General features: G+C 41.5%; 1 protein-coding gene across 6 annotated transcripts; it reads left to right on the forward strand.

The window, feature by feature from the left end:
- The first annotated feature begins 1,882 nt into the window (after positions 1-1,882).
- LOC111857922 (immunoglobulin lambda-1 light chain-like) lies at positions 1,883-23,778 on the forward strand. 6 transcript variants are annotated; one of them, XM_072705028.1, is made up of 5 exons: positions 14,096-14,113; positions 14,377-14,454; positions 14,538-14,862; positions 22,417-22,451; positions 23,232-23,778. In XM_072705028.1, the coding sequence occupies exons 2-5, from the start codon at positions 14,415-14,417 to the stop codon at positions 23,549-23,551; spliced, it is 720 nt and encodes a 239-aa protein (XP_072561129.1). In that variant the 5' UTR covers positions 14,096-14,113; positions 14,377-14,414; the 3' UTR covers positions 23,552-23,778. The 6 variants fall into 6 exon arrangements, with proteins under 6 accessions (XP_072561130.1, XP_072561131.1, XP_072561133.1 ...); XM_072705029.1 differs by lacking the exons at positions 14,096-14,113; positions 14,377-14,454; positions 14,538-14,862 and adding exons at positions 1,883-1,961; positions 2,051-2,376 and having other exon boundaries at positions 22,418-22,451; XM_072705030.1 differs by lacking the exons at positions 14,096-14,113; positions 14,377-14,454; positions 14,538-14,862 and adding exons at positions 7,367-7,434; positions 7,531-7,856 and having other exon boundaries at positions 22,418-22,451.
- The last annotated feature ends 116 nt before the right edge of the window (positions 23,779-23,894 follow it).

Raw genomic sequence — 23,894 nt, forward strand, 5'->3', positions numbered from 1 at the left:
AACGGGAAACTGTAGCGAGTTTCAGTCGGACAATGTACAGCCACTTGAACACATAAAGCCTCCTTCAGCATAACCCAAAGACTTTCAATGAGGTTAAGGTCACAACTCTGTGGTGACCAAGTCATAAGTGAAAATGATTCCTCATGCTCCCTGAACCACTCTTTGACAATTCAAACCCAATAAATTTTGCAATTCTTGTCCTGGAATATGCCCATGCCAACAGGGAAGAAAAAAATCCATTGATGATGGATGGAGGTGTAACCTGGCCATTCAATAGATTCAGGAACTCAGCTTACTTCACTTTATTGCTGCATAACATTGCTGAGCTGTAATAATGGCTCTTACGTATTTCCTGATATAAATTGAAATGCCGACTTTTTTTTGCAGTTTATGTAAAATGTCATTAGACACACTTCTGCAGAGTGTCCAGCCTTGATTGTAACTTTGTGGTTGCAATAAAGACTGTATTTGAATATTTACAAGAGTGCCTCCTAACTTCTGATTGACTGAGATGGAAAAACCACAGCAACAGTAACTGGTTGAGATAAAACATGCGTCACGTGAATTGACATGAGATCAGTATGTAACTAAGACATGTAAGAATTTTCTGAATAAATGAGAATAAGAACACTTTTGCCCCTAGACGATAAATAAAAAGGAATATTTTCCATCATTTACTCAACTTAAAATAAACTATTAGTATGTCATTACAATATAAAGTGGGCTTGTCTTCAGTGCTGTTAGAAAATGTCAGACTAGCAAATGGTCCATGAATGAGCAGCTTGAATAGGTTTTCATTGCTCTATCAGCCATGCGAGTCCTGCTGCTGATGTCATGCAGAACAAGATGGCCGCCCTGAAGCTGAAACTGAGAGACACCTGCTGGCTCGTCTCATGCTGTTTCATGCGTGCCTAGGGTTGTCGACCCCTGTTCTACGTCCTACATAGACCCATTTGGACAGTGGCAAGGGGAATTTTTTTTTTCTTCACATATTTTTATTGAACTGATGAAGATGAAAGAATCAGCATTTAATTCAGCCTCATTTGATTCACATTATCATCATCATCCTCATTAGAAAGAAGAATACTGTCAATTTCATAAAAAAAATCACATTAAAAGCATATAATGCTGTTTCAAATCCTAAATAGTTTGACAGAGGGAACCATGTCATATTGGTCTGCAATTTGTAGTTCTCCTTCTGAAAGACGGGTGGACTTATGACAGGAAAACACCTGACATTTAGGGAAGATTAAAATAAAGCTATTTTTGAAGATATTTCTGAAAATAACCTATCAAACAAACATTGTTCATTTGGTTTTTCTCATTAACCTGAATGGGTTTGGGTTGATACAGGACAGACTAGTGTTCCAGATACACTGGGGAAAAAGGGTCAGGCAGAACTGACAACAGCTAAATTTATCATGTAGTCTCATTAATGAACCTGGATTGGCCAATGAGGAACATGTTCCACTTGTCCAAGGATTAGTGGCCTGGCTTTGGCGTGACAGATCTATCCTCAGATCCCAGCAACAACTTCCAAATATGACAGAAGCCACTAGACTTAGCCCCACAACTACAGATTTTATATGTAGAAACAGAGGTGATTTGAAGATTAATATGCAGCTTGGTTCATTTGACAAATATCAATGAGTAAATGATATGTTTCAGGATCGAGGTAAGATCCGACCGCCCAAATGGACCTGTCCAGGTTAAGCAGCTAAATGAGAGATGGATGGATGGATGGATGATATTTTTCACTTTGCCTTGCAGCCAGCAGTTGGGGGTGTAACTGCACATAGTGTCACTGATTGGTTGAGAACAGAAGCTCCTCCCCCTGATGTGACCAACATCCTCATATCTGTGGGCTGCAACCTCCCCTCCCCTCACACTCCAGTCTGCTCATTGATCACAGACTGACATCATGCTGTTCACTCTGTGCACCTTCATCACAGCTCTGGCATGTAAGAAACGCGCCTCCTCTCTGTTTATTTTACTTGTTTAGCGTGTTATTTGTAGATTTCTTTGTATTTCTTTCCTTTTGCCTTCACAGGTATCAGCGGCCAAAGGATGGTCACACAAAAACCCTCCTTACTGACTCTGAGTAAAGGAGAAACGGCCACCTTGCACTGCCAGAAACCCGTAGATGATAGCAATAATATTTACTGGTACAAGCAGGTCCCAGGAGGAGCTCCCCAGTTCGTCCTGTATTACTACCGTACTTACAGCTCTCCCACATATGGAAGTGGATTCTCCTCCAGCCGCTTCACCTCCAGAGCCCAGTCCAACACAGATTATCAGTTAGTAATAAGCAGTGTGGAGGTGGACGACTCTGCTGTGTATTACTGTAAGAAATGGTTTAGCTCTCCCACTGAAGCAGTATCACAGTGATTCACACCATGACAAAAATCTGCAAGTTTCACTTCTGCTTTAATATTCCATCAGCATTTGTAGTATTTCAATTACAGTTAATCACAACCACTCTTAATGCAGTTAGAGTAATAACTAGCATCAGGACCGGTGGAAGCCCATGTGGTGCCCAAGGCAAACTTCACTGCCAGCGGCCCACCCACCTGCACACCAAGGAAATACGGATTGTGCATTGTTTTATATAATATAATAACGCCATAAATCTTATAATATTTAGTAATATTATACAGTAATAAATACTAAAAATAATCACATAAATAATAATTACGTAATAACAATATCTGAAATAGGTGATTTGCAGGTAACGCACAATTATAAACATCTTTCACACAACATAACCAAACCAGGGTGTAGGACTGTAAGTTTTATTACCTTGTAAATAGTCTGTAGGGTTTGCAAACTGCCCCAACGCTCGTCAAAAGCATCCATGTTGGTACTTTCAGTAGAACTAACTGGCTTCAAGTTCATAAACTATGCAATTCAGTCTCTAAAGTCTGTCTGCAACCTCTTCATGTCTGTGCTAAGCTTAGGTGACGTTTATTGCGGGGGACCCCCCCACCTGCTCAGCCAAGTTTATTGTGGAGACCCCCTCTCAAGACAAGGCCTTTAATGACCTCTTGGGCACATCTGTCAGCAGTATGTCTGTCTGCGGAGAGAGCATTGAGAGGTTCACTTACCTTGGCAGCGACGTTCATGTCTCTGGTGACTCAGTAGACGGACTGGGAGATCATGGGGGGTCATGAGGTTGCTGGAAAGGGGTGTGTGATGCTCCCAGTCCACCTGTCCCGGAATGATCTTCACGGTTACCGACTCTCACCTGCCTCTCGACTACGATTCAGCACATCCCTCTTGGTTTCTGTACAACCCGATCCCAGAAATAAAAACATTTACCTCCGCATTTTGGGGTTCGCCTCCTCCCTGCTCGGCCAGCATAACAAAAACACCCTTAAGTTTCCTCAAAATTCTCTTAAGTATTTAAGTTTTTCTCCTCATCTTGGTCTTATACTTAAGGAATCCCTTAACGGTTGCAGAAAAGACCTTAGCAACCAAACTAAGGGGGAAAAATTAAGGTACCTCTAACCGTACCTTATCTGCAACATGGCTGAGTTTATTATAATAACGAAAAAGAACGCATCCCAAAAAGAGTTTTCCGCGACCAGGATAACCCCTTAGATACAATTTGATTTTGCTTTATAAATTTGACTGGCAGTCAATTTATGATTTGTCCGATTGTCTACATTTGGATCACTCCACAATTCTTTCATTTTTTCTTTACTTTGTGAGTAACTTTGAAGCGATAATGGGTATCACAAGCAGGTGCGAGTGCGAGCATATGAACTGTCTCCATGGAAACGGGACAATTTTACTGCTGTAAAACGTCTTTCAATGTTGTAAATCCCTTAATGTTTTTCCTTAACTAAGGAAACCTTTTAAGGGGTTCTGTGCAACACCCTTAAATAAATCCCTTAGCTAAGGAGAAATTAAACCTTAAGTATCATACTTAAGGTGTTTTGTGCAACCGGCCCCAGAAATTTAGCAGGTGGAATTATTTTTGTACTTTATTTAAATTTAATGGATGAAGAGTATATTTCTCCTTGTGTATCCATATTTCTGCATCGGAATTTTTGATGTATAACCAATATACTTTTGTCTCACCGTCACTGTCAACAGTGAAACTTGCCAGAATAACGGAATAATGTTACACCGTTTTATTCTGTGGAAAACAAAAGATTGATCTGCTGGCCAGATTTAAAAACGAGTTACATTTTCCGGGTCGTATAAATTAAATGTGGTACCCCAAGCACAGGATACCCACACTACTCTGCCTACGCCACCTCCTAATAAGGGCAGGAGGAACCCCTACTGTTCATGCCTGTAATGTGGCTAGGTTTGAACCCTCCCCGCAAAGGGACAATAACAAAGAGGCATATGAAATTAAAACCCAATCCACTTTTACAAATAACTAAAATCCATTAAACAAATAAAAACGCTGCTAGGGGTGGCCAGCTGACTCTCCTCCAGATAATAAGGTCAGATCAGCACGCGCAGCTCTCAGCTCAGGAAGCCTGGTGACAAAAGAGACAAAACCCAACACCACACAACATGCAACACAACAAGCACTACACACAACAAATACCACTGCAATATGCGGCAAAAGTGTGGCGCCCAACAGCGAAGAGCAAAAGCCCGTGCGGATCTGGCCTTGTACAGACAGATCTCAGGTACTGTACAAACACAGGGGGAGGGGAGCAACCGGTATCCACCACCCAATATACAATGCTGCGTTACTACAGTACCTTACAGCTTAGCCCATAGCAGCAACCAGGGCAACTAATAAAAGAAACCCAAACAAAAACCCTGTTCAATAACCATAAAACAGTGGCTGGTCTGGTCCTTTGCAGGAATGCTTAATGCCCTCGCAGCACAGTAAGACCAAGAAGACGCGTCCCAATGCTACAGATACAAAGAAACATAATCAACAAAGAAACAAAACATAGACCTTGCCAAATCCCCCAATATAACCCAAGTTACCAGAGCCTCAATGTCTGTAGCCCAGCAGCTCATTGGAGATCACTTCAAATGATAAGACTCCAAACAGTCACCTCTGTGTCCTCCATGAAGAGTTACTCGCTGCTAGTAATCACCCTGGTAAAATTAAAATCACACATAAACATTTAAATTCTCAAAGCCCTCTCCCCCTTTCCTTACCCACAGGGAAGACAAACCCACCCCATGTCCAGTGGTAACCCAGTAGCAAGAGGATGAGATGCCACCTTGGCAGCCTTTTATACATTCCTGGTAGATCACATGACCTGGCTCATGTGGTTACCAATATGGTGTAATTATCAGTGCCATGTGACTACTCCTGCCAGTCCCTTCAGATCCCCACATAAATATAAATAAAAGACTGTGTCCTGTTTTGATCACGATCGATCTTCCCAGTAACTAACAAATAACTAACAAAACGACTTGTTCATCCTCCATTTTTTGTGGTGGCGGGGTACTTTCATATGAAGTAAATTACATACATATTACATAGCAGCACCTATACACTTTTTGTGTCTCCAATGCTTATTTAGCATAAATGACACAGTTTCTGTTGTGCGATGGGAAAACGACACATGGAAGTGTCATTGTTCATCTTTTCTCTCAATGCCCTTATAAATAAATAATCTATAACTTTGTTTTGTATATAAATTACTAAAAAATGAAAATCGATGAATGAAAATTAAATGCAACTAATTATGTCTTTAAAAATTAAATTTAAATGACATCTAATAATAGATGACATCCTGTCAGTCAAAAAAATCTAACGCAACCTCTGATCATTACATTTCATAGGCATTTATGTTAATCTTATATGTTCTAAACTGTATCTCATTTAAGGGTCAAAAAACTGTCATGATGCAGTTATTACTGTGTCATGACATTACATAGACATTCATGCAAATAGGAGAAAACATACAAAATCAATGCTGTTAGTATCAAAGTATTCACCAAGTGTCAATGTACCTTACACACAGTTTCCATGTAAGGAGAAACTACAGGGCATCCTTTTGAAGCATATACCTGCATCACATGGGTGACAGTCTGAGAAAAGTTCTGGGCTGTTGTCTGGAACACAGCAACAAATACACTTAAACTTCATTAATTTATCATCCTGATTCTTCATAATTCTGTCCATGGAAGGAAACGAGGTCCTGGAGGAAACCCACCACAGACACAGGAAGAACATGTAAGCTCTGCACACACAGAACCACAGGCGCACAAAGATAAAATACAAACCACCAGCCTCTGGAGGTGTGAGGCTATGCTGCTGTTCATTGTCGCCATGTGTAACACTCCTTTAAAAAGTATTCATCTTCTGTTTTACAGCTGGCTTTGCATGACAAATTATGTCACTTTATGTCACTCTGAAACACTGAAGTGTAGACTCAGTCATAACATTTTATGACACTTGAAAATGTGCCATAACACTACTTCATGTCAGCATAAGCTTATGACAGTCGACATTGGTGATATGTCAGCTTAACACAGGAGTTGCCAATGTCAGCATTTATGACAGCTGCAAAAGCTGGAACAAACCTTTATAAACGCTTTTCTCAAGATAAGTCAGCTGTCATGAAGAGTTTATGTTGGTGTTATGTACTCTTCATAGAGCACCCTTTAGTAAAGTGTTACCTAAGAAATAATACTGTCAATTTCATTATAAAAACCACATTAATAGCATTTACTGTAATGGTGTTTGACATCCTAATTAGTGTAGTTTGACAGAGAGAACCATGTCATACTGCGTTGCAGTTTGTGGTTCTCCTTTTGAAAGATGGATGGAATTTTGAAGGACAGGAAAACACCTGATATTTAGGGAATATCACTCTAAAGAGAAAGATTTAGGTTGATATGAGACAGACTATTGTTTCAGATACACCTGGAAGAAGGGACAGGTGAAACAGATAACAGCTAAATTTATCATTAATGAAGCTGGATTGACCAATGAGGAACTTTTTCCAGTCGTGCAAAGATTAATGGTCTGGCTTTGGCGTGACAGATCTTTGTATAGATCCCTTCAATAATCAGCAAATATGGCAGAAGATATCAACAAACTTAGCCCTTCAACTATGGATTTTATGTTTGGAAACACGGATGATCTAAAGATTGAAATGCAGCTTGGCTTATTTGACAAATATTGAGTAGTATGTGATATTTTTCAGTATGATAAGATCCAAACCCCCAAATGAATCTGCTCAGGATAAGCAGCTAAAAGAATGATGGATGGATGGATGGATGGATAATAGTTTTTATTTCATTTTGCAGCCAGCAGTTGGGGGTGTGAACTGTGCATAGCATCTCTGATTGGATGAGAACAGAAGCTCCTCCCCCTGATGTCACCAACATCCCCATATATCTCTGTGCTGCAGCCTCTGCTCCTCACACTCCAGTCTGCTCATTGATCACAGACTGACATCATGCTGTTCACTCTGTGCACCTTCATCACAGCTCTGGCATGTAAGAAACGCGCCTCCTCTCTGTTTATTTTACTTGTTCAGCGTGTTATTTGTACATTTCTTTGTATTTCTTTCCTTGTGTCTTTTGCCTTCACAGGTATCAGCGGCCAAAGGATGGTCACACAAAAACCCTCCTTACTGACTCTGAGTAAAGGAGAAACAGCCACCTTGCACTGTCAGAAACCCGTAGATGATAGCTATGAGATTTACTGGTACAAGAAGGTCCCAGGAGGAGCTCCCCAGTTCATCCTGTATTACTACCATACTTATAGCTCTCCCACGTATGGAAGTGGATTCTCCTCCAGCCGCTTCACCTCCAGGGCCCAGTCCAACACAGATTATCAGTTAGTAATAAGCAGTGTGGAGGTGGACGACTCTGCTGTGTATTACTGTAAGAAATGGTTTAGCTCTCCCAGTGAAGCAGTATCACAGTGATTCACACCATGACAAAAACCTGCCAGTTTCACTTCTGCTTTACTACGAATACTGACAGAATATTATTTCAATTACAGTTAATCACAACCATTCTTAATGCAGTTAGAGTAATAACTGCCATCAGGACCGGTGGAAGCCCAAGTGGTGCCCAAGGCAAACTTCACTGCCAGCGGCCCACCCACCTGCACACCAAGGAAATAAGGATTGTTCGTGTCACGCCCACAGGGGCGGGATCGGACAGGTGCAACTTGGCGACAGACGAGTAACCGCTTACATAAGTCAAACCACCCCAAAACATCCTCGCGAAGTATTGAGCCGATGTATCGACGCCTTACCAAGCACTTTTCTTGTCTTCAGTCTGCCCGATTACCCCAGCCTTACCTGTCTGCACCGTGTGTGATCCTGACCTTCTTCCCTTCCTTCCTCAGACCCGCTCCCGTGATTAACCTACCTGTCCTGCTGAGCCCGGCGTCTTCTGTTCCCTCTTCCCCGTGTTTCTCCTTCTTGTCTCTCCGTGTTGGACGGACTCCCCTGGCTACGACCTCTGCATTCGGATCACGACCTCGACTTCGGCACGCCTTCGCCTCGGCTTACTACACGGAGATGCTTACCCACACTCGCTGCTCCCACCGCCTGTGCCCAGGTTGGGTTGCCAGCGCTCCGTCTCTGGACAAGGCTTTACTCTCTCGGTGCTCGTCTGCCATCTCTCTCATTAAAGTCTTACCGTCCCTGCACTTCTGGATCTCCGTCTCCCTTCTTGCCCAGACGTGACAGAGCGCTGTTTTATATAATATAATAACGCAATAAATCTTATAATAGCAAATAACATTATACAGTAATAATTCAAGCAATTACATAAATAATAACAATACACTGATTCTTGGGAATTTGGATAATTTTAATTCTGAAAATAAAAAGTTACTTAAATTACAAAATCTGAAGGTATATCATTATAGACCAAGGTCTTGGCTGTTCAGCAACGTACAGGTGCAACCTCCTCATTTTGTATTTTTTTATAAAATAGGCGTTTTTTTCAGTTATTACTTTGTTTTTGTCAACACCATTAGACACAATAAAAGGCAAATTGTTTTCTATTTATTTGCCCTAATATGTACAGTATTTCTCTTGATATTTGTTGTCTATGTTTCCAAGCCTTTCTCTGACTTCTCCATTGAAGTCATTGATTTTTTTTATCTTCCTTTCCTGCACCCTCTTCTTCCATCTTTGCCTTTCCATTCTGAGGTATTCCTCATGTGACTCTTCACTTCCTTCGATATGCCCTGTTTCTTCTCCTTCTCTTCTCCACTGATAGCTGCTGCCTAGCCATGACTTCCTAAAATACATATTGGGGGGGAATGTTGTGAATGTTGGATGAGGTAAGCCAAATGAACGTGGCATAATAGTGAACTGAGAGAGAGAGGGACGGCACACCTCCTCCCCGAGGGTTGGATGATATGGAAGAAATATAGGGGGAATTACATAAATAAAAAATACAAAAGAGTTTAATGAAGCATCACAGGTAAAATTTGTATTTATTGTGATCAACAATTATATTCTAGCCTCCACTGAGGACCATTGGAGGTTTTTGTCACCACCGTCAGACAGAAAACCTGACGGTGGTGACCAGGGGCGCCGCTAGAGATTTTGGGCCCCATGAAAGCATATCATATTAGGCCCCCCAGTCCAAACCAATCCAGTTATTTTCCTAATTTTTTAGGGCCCCTGTCACTCAGGGGCCCTTGGAATCGTCCTAGCTTTCCTCCCCCTTACGGCGCCCCTGGTGGTGACAAAAACCTACTACTTCACCTTGAAAGGCTTAGTGCTGCTCCTGTCGATGATGTGCTCACGTATTTTCACCTCACGCACGAGTACATCTGTTTCCTTGGCTGAGAAGAGATCTTGTTTGTTGGGCAAACGTGCCATTGTAATAGCAATCAGCAGTAGATGACACGCTGCTGCCTTTTAAGCGTGAGGTGCCATTCTGATTGGTTCTTGCATGTTACTTCCAAAACACACGTCTGAGTAATTAAGAGAGTTGGGACAACCCTTTTTCTGCCTTGCACTGGTGTAAAGTCTGGTTTTTCTGCCATCAAAATAGCGAAATGGATTTAGACACACCCATACCTGTTAGTTCTGCTTTGTACTTTATGCTTTGCATTAGATGATCAAAATAGAGCCCTTTAATTATCAATTAAAGTAGGTCAGTTGGATGAATGACTAAGGAGGAAAATGCATTTTTATATATAACAAATATGTCATTTTGTCAACAGATCTGAAGCTATTCATTGTGAATTAAAAAAATATGGTCTTATTAAATCTGTTCTATGTTCCCTTCACTGGATTCCAGTTAGATCTCAGATTGATTACAAGATACTGCTATTAGCTTTATAGCACTGAATGGCCTTCAGACTATCTTTGAGATCTACTGGTCTCTTACAAACCCCCTCACCTGCTTCCATCTCAACAGGCAGGATATTTATCAGTACCTAGATTAGAAAGAACTACGACAGGGTGTAGAGCATTCTCTCATAGAGCTCCACAGCTGTGGAATAGTCTTCCAGTGGATATGCAAGATTCAGGCTCACTCTTAATATTCAAATCTAGACTAAAACACATTGTTTAGCTTGTTTAGCTTATAGGGACTCTAGTTTTAGCTCTAGCTAGCTACTCATCCCTAGTTAGGCTGACAGACTAAGGTGCTGAGCTGGGTGGGATCGGTGCCATTGGCTTTGGATGAGCTGAACTGTCAGTGTTGTCACTCTAGCTTCACACTCCCTTGTGGAATTGGAGTGCTGACGTTTCAGGGACTCCCCATGCCTTCGTTCCCACTTGCCTCTCCCTCCTACTTATCCTGCCATAGCCACATTTGCCAGAGCTTACATACTGAACTCACCTAACTGTTCGCATTACCTCTATTCTCCCCTACTTTGCCTAATGCACTTTTTATCTCCCCCCCCCCCTCCTGGGCTGTGCTGCCTGGAGACCCAAAAGTCAAGATATCCTGCCTACCCTGCTGCCTACGATGCCCCTTCTGCCTTTGATGTCTCTCCTGTCTGCCCTGTTGTTGTACCACTGATTATCCTGCCAACAGAAGCAGCACCAGCAGCTGCCTGCCCTCCACATTTAGACTTGAATCTTAAAATTAGGATTTTGTCTATTTGTTCATTTGACTTCCTCTGCCAGTCCATGGAGGACCCCCCCATACCCCCCCTCCCCCTCTTTCAGTCTGGTTCCTCCCAAGGCTTCTTCCTACTAGAGAGTTTTTCCTTGCCACTCTTGCTTCTCACTTGCTTTGGACAGAGATAATGTAGAAGGCTTTGAGACAATATAATGTTGTCAAAATGTGCTATACAAATAATATTGAATTCAAGTGAAAAACATGCAAAAACTGGATGAAGAGGAGCAGGGTCTCTCAGTACCTTCCTCTCCATACAGAAAGTGAAGAGCAGTTTTTGTACAGGTGGGTATGAGACCTGTATAACTGTGGTATTCGGACAAGGCACTAAACTGATCGTCGGCGGTAAGTACCTCTTCATTCCCATCTGCTCTGCTTCTCTTACACAAATCTTTAGTAAAATACTCACAGCAGATGTTGTTTTATATTAAGCAAGTTATAATCTGCCTCTGTAGTGCTTAATTTTATTTCTAGACATATGGTTAAGAAAGTGCTGATGAAAACTCTTTAGTATGAGTTTTCTTTAGTATGAGTTTTGAAGTAGCACATGAGAAAGTTGTAAATAGAGATTAGACAAAAATCTGTTTATATCAGAGAGGAGAGTAATAGGGAAGAAACAGTATTTCAAACAACAACCTGAGTTGTTGTTTTATTTTTTTGCCAAAGCTGGTTTTCCTAAGGACTTTCAACTGAACTGTTACATATATTTTCTGTGTTGTACCATATGCCATTTTAAAAGATGTGGTTGTTGTAGCTTTTGTAAATAAAGTAATATTTAATGATTTCTTTTCAAAAATACTCAGGGCAGCTTCAGTAACTGTTCATTAATAATTGAATATAATTTAGTATGTTTGGTTTAATATACACTCACCTAAAGGATTATTAGGAACACCCGTTCAATTTCTCATTAATGCAATTATCTAATCAACCAATCACATGGCAGTTGCTTCAATGCATTTAGGGGTGTGGTCCTGGTCAAGACTATCTCCTGAACTCCAAACTGGATGTCAGAATGCGAAAGAAAGGTGATTTAAGCAATTTTGAGCGTGGCATGGTTGTTGGTGCCAGACGGGCCGGTCTGAGTATTTCACAATCTGCTCAGTTACTGGGATTTTCACGCACAACCATTTCTAGGGTTTACAAAGAATGGTGTGCAAAGGGAAAAACATCCAGTATGTGGCAGTCCTGTGGCCGAAAATGCCTTGTTGATGCTAGAGGTCAGAGGAGAATGGGCCGACTAATTCAAGCTGACAGAAGAGCAACTTTGACTGAAATAACCACTCGTTACAACCTAGGTATGCAGCAAAGCATTTGTGAAGCCACAACACGCACAACCTTGAGGCGGATGGGCTACAACAGCAGAAGACCCCACCAGGTACCACTCATCTCCACTACAAATAGGAAAAAGAGGCTACAATTTGCACAAGCTCACCAAAATTGGACAGTTGAAGACTGGAAAAATGTTGCCTGGTCTGATGAGTCTCGATTTCTGTTGAGACATTCAAATGGTAGAGTCAGAATTTGGCGTAAACAGAATGAGAACATGGATCCATCATGCCTTGTTACCACTGTGCAGGCTGGTAGTGGTGGTGTAATGGTGTGGGGGATGTTTTCTTGGCACACTTTAGGCCCCTTAGTGCCAATTGGGCATCGTTTAAATGCCACGGCCTACCTGAGCATTGTTTCTGACCATGTCCATCCCTTTATGACCACCATGTACCCATCCTCTGATGGCTACTTCCAGCAGGATAATGCACCATGTCACAAATTGGTTTCTTGAACATGACAATGAGTTCACTGTACTAAAATGGCCCCCACAGTCACCAGATCTCAACCCAATAGAGCATCTTTGGGATGTGGTGGAACGGGAGCTTCGTGCCCTGGATGTGCATCCCACAAATCTCCATCAATTGCAAGATGCTATCCTATCAATATGGGCCAACATTTCTAAAGAATGCTTTCAGCACCTTGTTGAATCAATGCCACATAGAATTAAGGCAGTTCTGAAGGCGAAAGGGGGTCAAACACCATATTAGTATGGTGTTCCTAATAATCCTTTAGGTGAGTGTATATTGCTGTATCTTTTATTGCGTGTTATTATGTCAACAAATGTTTGACCAGTGTAAAAGTAAGGAACTGCTTAAAGTTAGGTATGAGTGAAAGTCAGGAGCAACAATAAAATAAAATATGAAGTGTGACATTTAATGTAAATTAGTAAATTGCCATTGATTATTAATCTATACATTTGCTGGCTCTCCTCCCTTATCCAGACCCCTCCCTTAATAATGTGCCACAAAATGCGGTAATGTTTTTGAATGATGTACTTTTATCAGTTTAGGAAAGTTAACTTACTTCTAAACTGAATTAGTACCATTAAGGACACAAACTGTGATTCCAAGGTGAGATCATAACACCTTATGAAGTAAAAAATGAACCTTGTAAGCAATGCTGGGTGAATTTTAACCCTGCTACTCTATTTACTGATCAGGTCAATGGGAATAAGAACACTTTTGCTAGATGGCAATGTCTACAAATAAAACAAACATTTTCCATGTTTTACTAAATTTAAACACCCTGCGATTCAAACAAACTGGTGGTGTTACCTTAACAATATACAACAATATTACGACAAACCTTGAGCCAATCGAATGAACATTACTTTTTATAGACTTAATTTTGGAAACAAATCAAAATAATGTCATTACAATATAAAGTGAGCTTGTCTTCAGTGCTGTTAGAAAAATGTGAGACTATCAAATGGTCCATGAATGAGCTGCTTGAATAGGTTTTCATTGCTCTATCAGCCATGCGAGTCCTGCTGCTGATGTCATGCAGAACAAGATGGCCGCCCTGAAGCTGAAACTGAGAGACACCTGCTGGCTCTTTACATGCTGTTTCTGGCTGTATGTAAATGAGGGAGTGAGATGAGCTCCTTTCAGGTCAGGGAGAGATGGGACCTTTACTGGCAGGTTCCTTATGTTGCTGCTGTAAGGTTGTATTAGATTGATTACATGTACAGTATTCTGATGCCCTTCAAACTCTGTGTTACAGGATGCAGATGATCACTGCAGTAAGTACTTGTACTGTAGTTATTCTCAGGTCACTTTTTAAATCAATATAACTTGTAATCATACAGCACATCCTGGATCATTTGAAGTGCCTTTTTAAGCAACTTTACGACATCATTCTGACAACTGACAGCGGTTGGCTGTTTTTGATACTGGCAGCATCTCTGATTGGCTGGGAGCACAGGCCCCGCCCTCTCCATCCCCCTCTTAAATCTGGGCCCTGCTGCTGTCTCTCTCCTCATACTGTGACCTGCTCATTTCTCAGCTGGACAGTGAGGGTTGTGCACTCCACACGCTGACAACATGCTTCTGAAAATCTGCACTCTCATCACTGCTCTCTCATGTAAGAAATCAGAACCAAAACACTTTTTGTAGCGCTGTAAGTCTGTTATATGATTTTCTTTTAATAACGATTTTATTTGTCAGGTGTGAGTGGTGTGACAGTGGTTACCCAGAAGCCTCCTGCTCTGACAGTGAATCAAGGAGGGACAGTGACTATGGACTGTAACCTTGGGACAGTCACTAGCAGTGCTGCTCGCTGGTACAAGCAGGTCCCAGGTGGAGTTCCCCAGCATGTGTTGAGGTTTTACCATGGATCGAGCTCCCCCACCTATGGGACAGGCTTCTCATCCAGCCGCTTCACATCAAACCACCAGAGTACATCAGATTATCGGTTGATCATCAACACAGTGGAGGTGGGAGACTCAGCAGTTTATTACTGTCACACATGGGACGACTCTGCTAAGGAAGAGGTATCACAGTGATTTGCACCATGACAAAAACCTGCCTGCTTAAGATTTTCACTTCTGCTTATATAGCTGCTAAAAATACACACAATGTCTTTAAAAAAATCAAAGGGCACCTGACTGGACTTTCTTAGGCCTGTAGTTAAGAATATTCACCACATCTCTGTATTTTTTCAGAATAACATTGAAAAAAATAAAAACATCCAATGCTCCCCCCTAGTAATGAAGTGCTGTGCTCTACCCTCTCTCTCATTGCTTGTTGGTTCTCCCAAATAGATCCACTGACGATGCCATCTTCTATGTCCTACAGAGACCCATTTGGACAGTGGCAAGGGGAATTCTTTTTCTTCACATATTTTTATTGAACTGTTTGCAAAGCAGGGGAGACACTAAATACAGGCAACAGAAAATAAATAAACAAATAAATAAAATGGAGTAAAATAAAATAAATGTGGGAGACCTGAGAGCCCATGGGAGACAGCATAATACATATTGCAGGTTGATATCATATCAAGCTGTGGCTCCACATCCTTTTTCCAGGCAGCTCCATAAGCCCCAAGCTCATCCTTTGAGATGCAGGGGCACACAGGTAATCAAGAAATGGGTTCCAGCTCCGGTAGAATGAAAAGGATTTATCCTTCAATGCTGTACAAAAGGCTTCACATGGAATGTTACTTGTCATAACTTGCAGACACTGATTAAAAGTAGGAGCTTTATCTGTGATCCACAAGACAAAGATACTCTTCTGAACACAGTACACTAGAATATGCAAAAATCGACCAGTAACTCATCATTTAGCCTCAGCAGGCACGTCCTTGCACCAAGATAGCACCTAAAAATTACATTAAACTGTTTAATGATTGTAACCCAAAACAGCTGGACATGAACATGGACAACTCCACAAAGCATTAAAAAATGAACCAACAGCAGACTGACATTTAGTACAAAGCTCTGACAGAGTTGAATTAATTCTGTTTCTGGCTTCAGGAGTGACGTAAAGCCCGTGTAAAATCTTGAATTGATCTTCAATTGACCTTGAATTGCCCCTCCCAGGCAGAGCTAGATACAAGGACACTGGAAGGCTGGATACACAGGACATTCCAAGCCTCAGGCTTTATATTGCCCAGGTAAGATTCCCATCTGCCTTTCTTTTTGTCAGAATTATCAGCATTGAGACCACAGAGGAAGGTGTAAAGCCTCTTGGTGTAAAATGTAAGTTGCATTTTATTTACCAATAGAGATTCTATAGGAGATGGAGTGAGACCTCTAGAGAAATCCTTCAAATTAGAAAGAACAAAATTCTGAATTTGCAGTAATTTAAAGAAATCATCATGACTGACACCACACTCGCTTTTCACTTGCTGGACTGTGAGGATGAAGCCTCCCTGGTTCATGTCTCCACCAACACTGATACCCTTGTGGCTCCAAAGGTCAGGTTGGATGTCAGGCTGTTCATGAATAGGAGTTAACAAAGAAAATCAATTACTACTGTACAGTATATCCTTCCAATTTCCTGACTTTACGGCAGATATTCAATATTTTTTAAGATCACATTTAAGATCACATTGTCTTTCCTGGAGAGATATATAATAAATTCTGCAAAGGGATCGTACCCAGAGAAGGCAGGTAGGATTCTGGTAATTTATAAAATATTCCCAAAATAATTTGAACTCTGGAGTAAAATGAAAAAGATGGTGCAGCTAAGCCCCCATTTCTTACGGGCAGATGGAGAAAGCTGGGTAACACTTTACTATAGATACCTTCATAACGCAATACAAAGCATCCTTAATGCTTATACCAACCATTATAATGCATTATAAAGGCATCTATAGCGCATTATAGATGCAAGCTAAATAAAGCATTCACAATGCGTAATACACATGGCTACAGTGTGTTATGCCTTTTAATAAATATTTATACTTCATTATTTCTTATAAATATGTTTATAAAATACTAAAAACATGACCTTCAGTAAAGTGTTACCGAAAGCTGTATCTTGACCTAGGTCTTTTTTACATCAAATAAATGATATAATAGAACTATTTAATTGTTCAAAACTTTCCTTTAACAGTGAAACTGATAACATCTGCTGGTAACATCTGAAAGAAATACCAGAGACAAGGTAGGATATTCAATTTGGTTAGATGCATATGACAGAAGGGATAAGGGTAGGTCACACCACCTATCAAGATCATACTCATAGTGTCAGGGTCAGCCCCTGTTGTGGTCCTTCTGTGTCCCTTCCCGTTTGGCCAGCAGGCGTTTGCTGGTCATCCCGTTCTTTATGTTAATCTTTGTTCACCTCTGTTACCTGTCTGGTCATGTGGCTCAATGTGTTGAACATGTGGTTGTCTGTGTACCCTTCTGTCCTGTGTTTGAATCCCACTGCCTCTGTTTTTGTATTTTGCTCCCTAGTGTTTCATTTGAGTTTCTCTAGTTCTTGTGTTTGATTTTGTAGTTGGTTTTTGTTTTGTTCCTTGTGGCCCTGCTTGTCTTTACCTGTCTGTAATTCCCCAGTGTTGGTTCCTTATTACTTGGTTAGTTTCCCTGTTTTTAGTTCCTTTGAGTTTAGTAGTTACACCTGTGCCCCGTTTCCCTGGTCTTTGTTAATTAGCCTCACCTGTCCTGTGTTAGTCTCGTTACCCCTTTAGTATTTAAGTCCCTGTATCTGTTCTATTCGCTAGTGGTTCGTTGATTGTGTTTGATAGTTGTTATGTCAGGTATTCTCAGTATTATATGTGTATTTAGGTTTTGTTATTTAGTCTTTATTAATCCCCTTTTAGTTTTTGACCCCACGTGGTCTTTATGATTTTGTAGTGTTTTCTTTTTTGTTTAATAAACCCCGTTTTTGTGTTCTAAAAGCTTTCGATGTTTAAATCTCCTGCGACAAATGCGCCCGCTGTGCAGCTGGCAGACAAATCCGTACAAACGACGTGTCTTGACTGCTCGTGTTGAAGCAGTGCAGATCTCACTCGGTGTGATTATTGTTTTCATCGACTCCGTTAGTCTTGCCTTTAGACAAGCACTTCGTGACGGATCAGGACAGTGGTTCCGTCTTTTACATGTTCATTTGGTTTTTCTCATTAACCTGGATGGGTTTGGGTTGATACAGGACCGACTAGTGTTCCAGATACACTGGGAAGAAGGGTCAGGCAGAACTGACAACAGCTAAATTTCTCATGTAGTCTCATTAATGAACCTAGATTGGCCAATGAGGAACATTTTCCACTTGTCCAAGGATTAGTGGCCTGGCTTTGGCGTGACAGATCTATCCTCAGATCCCAGCAACAACTTGCAAATATGACAGAAGCCACTAGACTTAGCCCCTCAACTACAGATTTTATATGTAGAAACAGAGGTGATTTGAAGATTAATATGCAGCTTGGTTCATTTGACAAATATCAATGAGCAAATGATATGTTTCAGGATCGAGGTAAGATCCGACCGCCCAAATGGACCTGTCCAGGTTAAGCAGCTAAATGAGGGATGGATGGATGGATGATATTTTTCACTTCGCCTTGCAGCCAGTAGTTGGGGGTGTAACGGCAAATAGTGTCTCTGATTGGTTGAGAACAGAAGCTCCTCCCCCTTATGTGACCAACATCCCCATATATCTGTGGGCTGCAACCTCCCCTCCCCTCACACTCCAGTCTGCTCATTGATCATAGACTGACATCATGCTGTTCACTTTGTGCACCTTCATCACAGCTCTGGCATGTAAGAAATGCGCCTCCTCTCTGTTTATTTTACTTGTTCAGTGTGTTATATGTACATTTCATTGTTTTTCTTTCCTTGTGTCTTTTACCTTCACAGGTATCAGCGGCCAAAGGATTGTCACTCAAAAACCCTCCTTACTGACTCTGAGTAAAGGAGAAACGGCCACCTTGCACTGTCAGAAACCCGTAGATGACAGTTATACCATTTTCTGGTACAAGCAGGTCCCAGGAGGAGCTCCCCAGTTCGTCCTGTATTACTACCGTACTCACAGCTCTCCCACGTATGGAAGTGGATTCTCCTCCAGCCGCTTCACCTCCAGAGCCCAGTCCAACACAGATTATCAGTTAGTAATAAGCAACGTGGAGGTGGACGACTCTGCTGTGTATTACTGTAAGAAATGGTTTAGCAATGAAGCAGTATCACAGTGATTCACACCATGACAAAAACCTGCCAGTTTCACTTCTGCTTTACTACAAATGCTGACAGAATATTATTTAATTTCAAGTTAATCACAACCATTCTTAATGCAGTTAGAGTAATAACTGCCATCAGGACCGGTGGAAGCCCAAGTGGTGCCCAAGGCAAACTTCACTGCCAGTGTCCCACCCACCTGCACACCAAGGAAATAAAGATTGTACGCTGTTTTATATAATATAAGAACGCAATAAATCTTATAATATTTAGTAACATTATACAGTAATAAATAGTAAAAATAATCACATAAATAATAATTACATAATAACAATATCTGAAATAACAGGTGATTTGCAGGAAATGCACAATTATAAACATCTTTCACACAACATAACCGAACCAGGTTGTAGGACTGTTAGTTTTATTACCTTCTAAATAGTCTGTAGGGTTTGCAAACTGCCCCAACGCTCGTCAAAAGCATCCATGTTGGTACTTAAGGTAGAACTAACCGGCTTCAAGTGCGTAAACCATGCAGTTCAGTCTCTAAAGTCTGTCTGCAACCTCTTCATGTCTGTGCTAAGCTTAGGTGAATTTTATTGCGGGGGACCCCCCCACCTGCTCTGCCAAGTTTATTGTGGAGACCCCCTCTCAAGACAAGGCATTTAATGACCTCTTGGGCACAACTGTCATCAGTGTGTCTGTCTGCGGAGAGCATTGAGAGGTTCACTTACCTTGGCAGCGACGTTCATGTCTCTGGTGACTCTTCCTATGAAATCAGTAGACGGACTGGGAGATCATGGGCGGTCATGAGGTCGCTGGAAAGGGGTGTGTGATGCTCCCAATATTTTAGGAGTTGGCTGGTCTTCTCTGAGCCATGCCAGAAGTGCAGCTTTTGGGCACTGGGAAGGGTATTATGATCCTGATCAGGAAGCTCACCAACAAGCATATATAATCACTCCTTCACATTTGCGAAGGTTAGGGAAAGACGATGAGCATGAAAGCTCACAAATAAATGATCCATTATTAAAAATGTGAAATTAACAGCACTGAAAATTTTAATTAATTTAAAGTTAATGCGAGACATGCAAGATTCTACAGTCAGAGAGATAGCTTTCATATGAGTGAGGCTTGCTGTCAAGGCAAAGATGCTTGGTGTACCCAGATCCTACAGTTTTTTTCCCCCAAAAATAACTTTAATATTAAAGATGTATCATGCACTTACTATAACAAATATTAAATAACACTAATATACATCCATCCATCCATCATCCATCCATCCATTATCTGCCACTTAACTGGGGTCGGGTCGCGGGGGCAGCAGTCTAAGCAGGAATGCCCAGACCTCCCTCTCATCAGCCACCTCCTCCAGCTCTACCGCTGGAATACCAAGGTGTTCCCAGGCCTTGACATAATCTTTCCAGTTTGGTCTGGGTCTGCCCTGGGGTCTCCTTCCGCTTGGACATACCCAAAGCACCTCCCCAGGGAGGTGTCCAGGAGGATTCCTACATGGATGCCTGAACCGCCTCAACTGGCTCCTTTCGATGCAAAGGAGCAGCAGCTCTACTTTGAGCGCCTCCCGAATGTCTGAGCTCCTCCCCCTGCCTCTAAGGCTGAGCTCAGACACCCTGTGAAGGAAACTCATTTCTGCCACTTATATCTGTGATAATCATTCTATCCATCACTACCCAAAGCTCATAACCATAGGTGACGGTAGGAAAGTAGATCAGTAAATTAATACCTTTGCCTTCTGCCTCAGCTCTCTTTTTGCCACGATAGAATGGTAAGCATCTGCGTCACAGTCGATGTTGCACCGATCCGCCTATCGATCTCCCACTCCCTTATTCCCTCACTCATGAACAAGACCCTGAGATACTTAAACTCCAGGTGCAATCATTTTCAGAACGGCTCTCAGTCAGACCAAGGCAGGATGAGAAGGACATGTCATGTGTCTTCCCCTGGAAGGCAAAACCTGGCTAAATCCACACCTCCTACACTCAGGAAGTCATCACCATCACATGATTGATCAGAAAAGCCACTGAGATGGATTAGAGCAGAGGTGTCAAACTCCAGTCCTGGAGGGCCAGAGCCCTGCACATTTTTGAGTTTCCCCTCATTTAATTCAACTCCTTGTAACTCCTAGTGCGAAATACTACACAGCTTCAGTGAAATCATTTGTGGTGGAACTGGGAAAGGACTAAGCTACACAGGGCTCTGGCCGTCCAGGACTAGAGTTTGACACCCCTGGATTAGAGTTGTGTCTGTAACACAACCTCTGTCTGTATGTCAGCGAGGCTAAGAAGCTGGTCATTGACTTCAGGAAGCAGAAGGCGACTGGCATTAAGAAGCTGATCGAGGTGGGGATACAGTGGAGTCACCATCACTGACTAAACTAAAATCTGTCACTTTGACAATCTACTCCTCAAAATATAGAGGAACATTATTCCAAAAAGTTTGAGGATCATTCAGGTGTATCTTTGCAAGCATGAGATGAGCAGTTAAGTTACTCTTGAATAGCTAGAGGTTTCCACCTTGTTACTCTCCCAACCATCCTACTTTTTCCTCTGTTTTTTTAAATGGAGTCATGACCCTTATCTCAGGATAGAGAAACCTGCTGTTTCTTCACTCTTGTTCATGGATCTTTTGTGACATTTTGAATGAATTGTCACTAGTCTGGAGAAATTTTGGCAAACGGGCCTTTCCTGGGAAGATTCGCCACTATGCCAAATGTTCTCCATTTGGAGAACATTTGACATGGCATTCCCACTTGCCTCTCACTCCAATTTATGCTGCCATAGCCATATCTGCCAGATCTTACATACTGCACTCACCTGTTTGCACTCCCTCCAGTCTCCCTTACTTTGCATAATGCACTTTTTATCCCCCCCACCCCTCCTGGGCTGGCTGTGCTGCCTGGAGACCTAAAAATCAAGATATCCTACCTACTCTACTGTCTGTGATGCCTCCCTCCCCCCCTTCTGCCTGTGACGTCTCTCCTGCCGGCCCTGCTGCTGTATCACTGTTCATCCTGATGTCAGAAGCAGCACCAGCACATGCCTGCCCTCCACATTTAGACTCGACTCTTGGACCATATAAATTAGGATTTTGTCATTTTGTTCACTTGATTTCCTCTGCTGGTCCCTGGAGGATGCCCCCCCTTTGAGTCTGGTTCCTCCCCAGGTTTCTCCCTTGTACAGGGGTTTTCCATGCCACTGTCGCCTCTGGCTTACTCACTGGGTACTTTGGGCAGAGAGAATGTAAAGTGGTTTGAAACAATGTAATGTTGCCATTATGGACTATACAAATTATTCTGAATTCAAGTGAAAAACAAAAACTGGATGAAGAGGAGCAGGGTCTCTCAGTTCCTTCCTCTCCGTACAGAAAGTGAAGAGCAGTTTTTGTACGGGTGGGTATGAGACCTGTATCACTGTGGTATTCGGACAAGGCACTAAACTGATCGTCAGCGGTAAGTACCTCTCCATTCCCATCTGCTCTGCTTCTCTTACCTAAATCTTTAGTAAAATGCTCACAGCAGTTGTTGTCTTAGATTAAGCAAGTTATAATCTGCCTCTGTAGTGGTTAATTTTATCATTAGATATATGCTTAAGAAAGTGCCTTGATACATTCATGTTGATGAAAACTTCTTGAATATGAGTTTGGACATAGCACATAGATTTTAAAGAAAAATTTGTTTATATCAGAGAGGAGAGAAATAGGGAAGAAAAGAAAAAGTATTTCAAAACTTAGACAGTAGGACCTGAGTTGTTGTATTTTAAAGCTGGTGTTCCTAAACATGAATATATACTGAACTGTAATTTTTAAAGTCATGCTGTTAAAAATAGATCTTCAAAATATGCTAAACATATTTATATAGTTATTGTATGTCCAAATGCCTAATCGTGCCATATATATTTTCTCTGTACCATACGCCATTTTAAATGATATAACTTTTGTAAATAAGTTAATATTTAATGATTTTAGTATCAATGGCAACTTCAGTGACTGCACATTCATAATTTAAAATGATTCTTTACATTTTATTGCCTGTTATTATATTAACAAATTTTTAACCAGTAGAACAATGGCTTAAGGTTACTTAAGAGTGAAAATTAGGAGTTATTTGATATAATTTTACTGTAATTGTGTGTTGGACCAATAATATAAAATATCAAATCCTACAATGGTTGTAAATTAATCAGCAATGATTTGTAATCTATACATTTGCTGGCTCTCCTCCCTCATCCAGACCCCTCCCTGGAGGCTCCCTCACTGAGTCTCCTCCCTCCATCCAGCGAGGAGCTCAAGACAGGTAAAGCCACACTGGTTTGCCTGGCTAAGATGTCTGCTGCATTTGCCGACGTCAGCTGGACGTACAACGGGGGCCCACTAACCGATGGAGTTTTCACCAGCTCTGCTACACAGCAGGCAGATAAAACCTTTGGTCTGAGCAGCTTCCTGAGTGTGAAGCCCTCAGAGTGGGACAGCGACGGCGTCTTTACCTGCAGAGCGACACAGGGGGCTAAATCCACAGAGGCAGAGATAAAGAGGAGCAACTGTGCCGAGTGAAAAGTGCATCTTCATTTGCCTTTCATGTATTTCCAGCTAAATCATGTTTTCTGTGACTATTATCTGTAGCCAGCCTTTCAGTTTATCCAATGAGGAGATTTGATATACTTAATAGTAAGTCTAATTTTTGATGATTTTCTGCATTATCTGCAGTTGTATGTTTGTGTTGATGCACTTGATCCAAAACTGTGCAGCTGTTTAATAAAAAGCATGGCATTTAAAAAAAACTGCTCTTGTGTGTGCTGGTCTTTTTCATTCAGGAAAGTAGAAGTTTAATAATGTGCCACAAAATGCTGTAATGTTTTTGAAAGATGTAGTTTTATCAGTTTAGGAAAGTTAACTT

This window comes from Paramormyrops kingsleyae, chromosome 22 (assembly GCF_048594095.1).
Source record: "Paramormyrops kingsleyae isolate MSU_618 chromosome 22, PKINGS_0.4, whole genome shotgun sequence".
Taxonomy (NCBI): Eukaryota; Metazoa; Chordata; class Actinopteri; order Osteoglossiformes; family Mormyridae; genus Paramormyrops; species Paramormyrops kingsleyae.

Coding starts and splice junctions, on each gene's coding strand:
- LOC111857922 (XM_072705029.1), top strand. CDS start 1,922: ATGCTGTTCACTCTGTGCACCTTCATCACAGCTCTGGCAT. Junction 1,962..2,050: donor CTTCATCACAGCTCTGGCAT/GTAAGAAACGCG, acceptor TTGCCTTCACAG/GTATCAGCGGCCAAAGGATG. Junction 22,452..23,231: donor CACTAAACTGATCGTCAGCG/GTAAGTACCTCT, acceptor TCCCTCATCCAG/ACCCCTCCCTGGAGGCTCCC.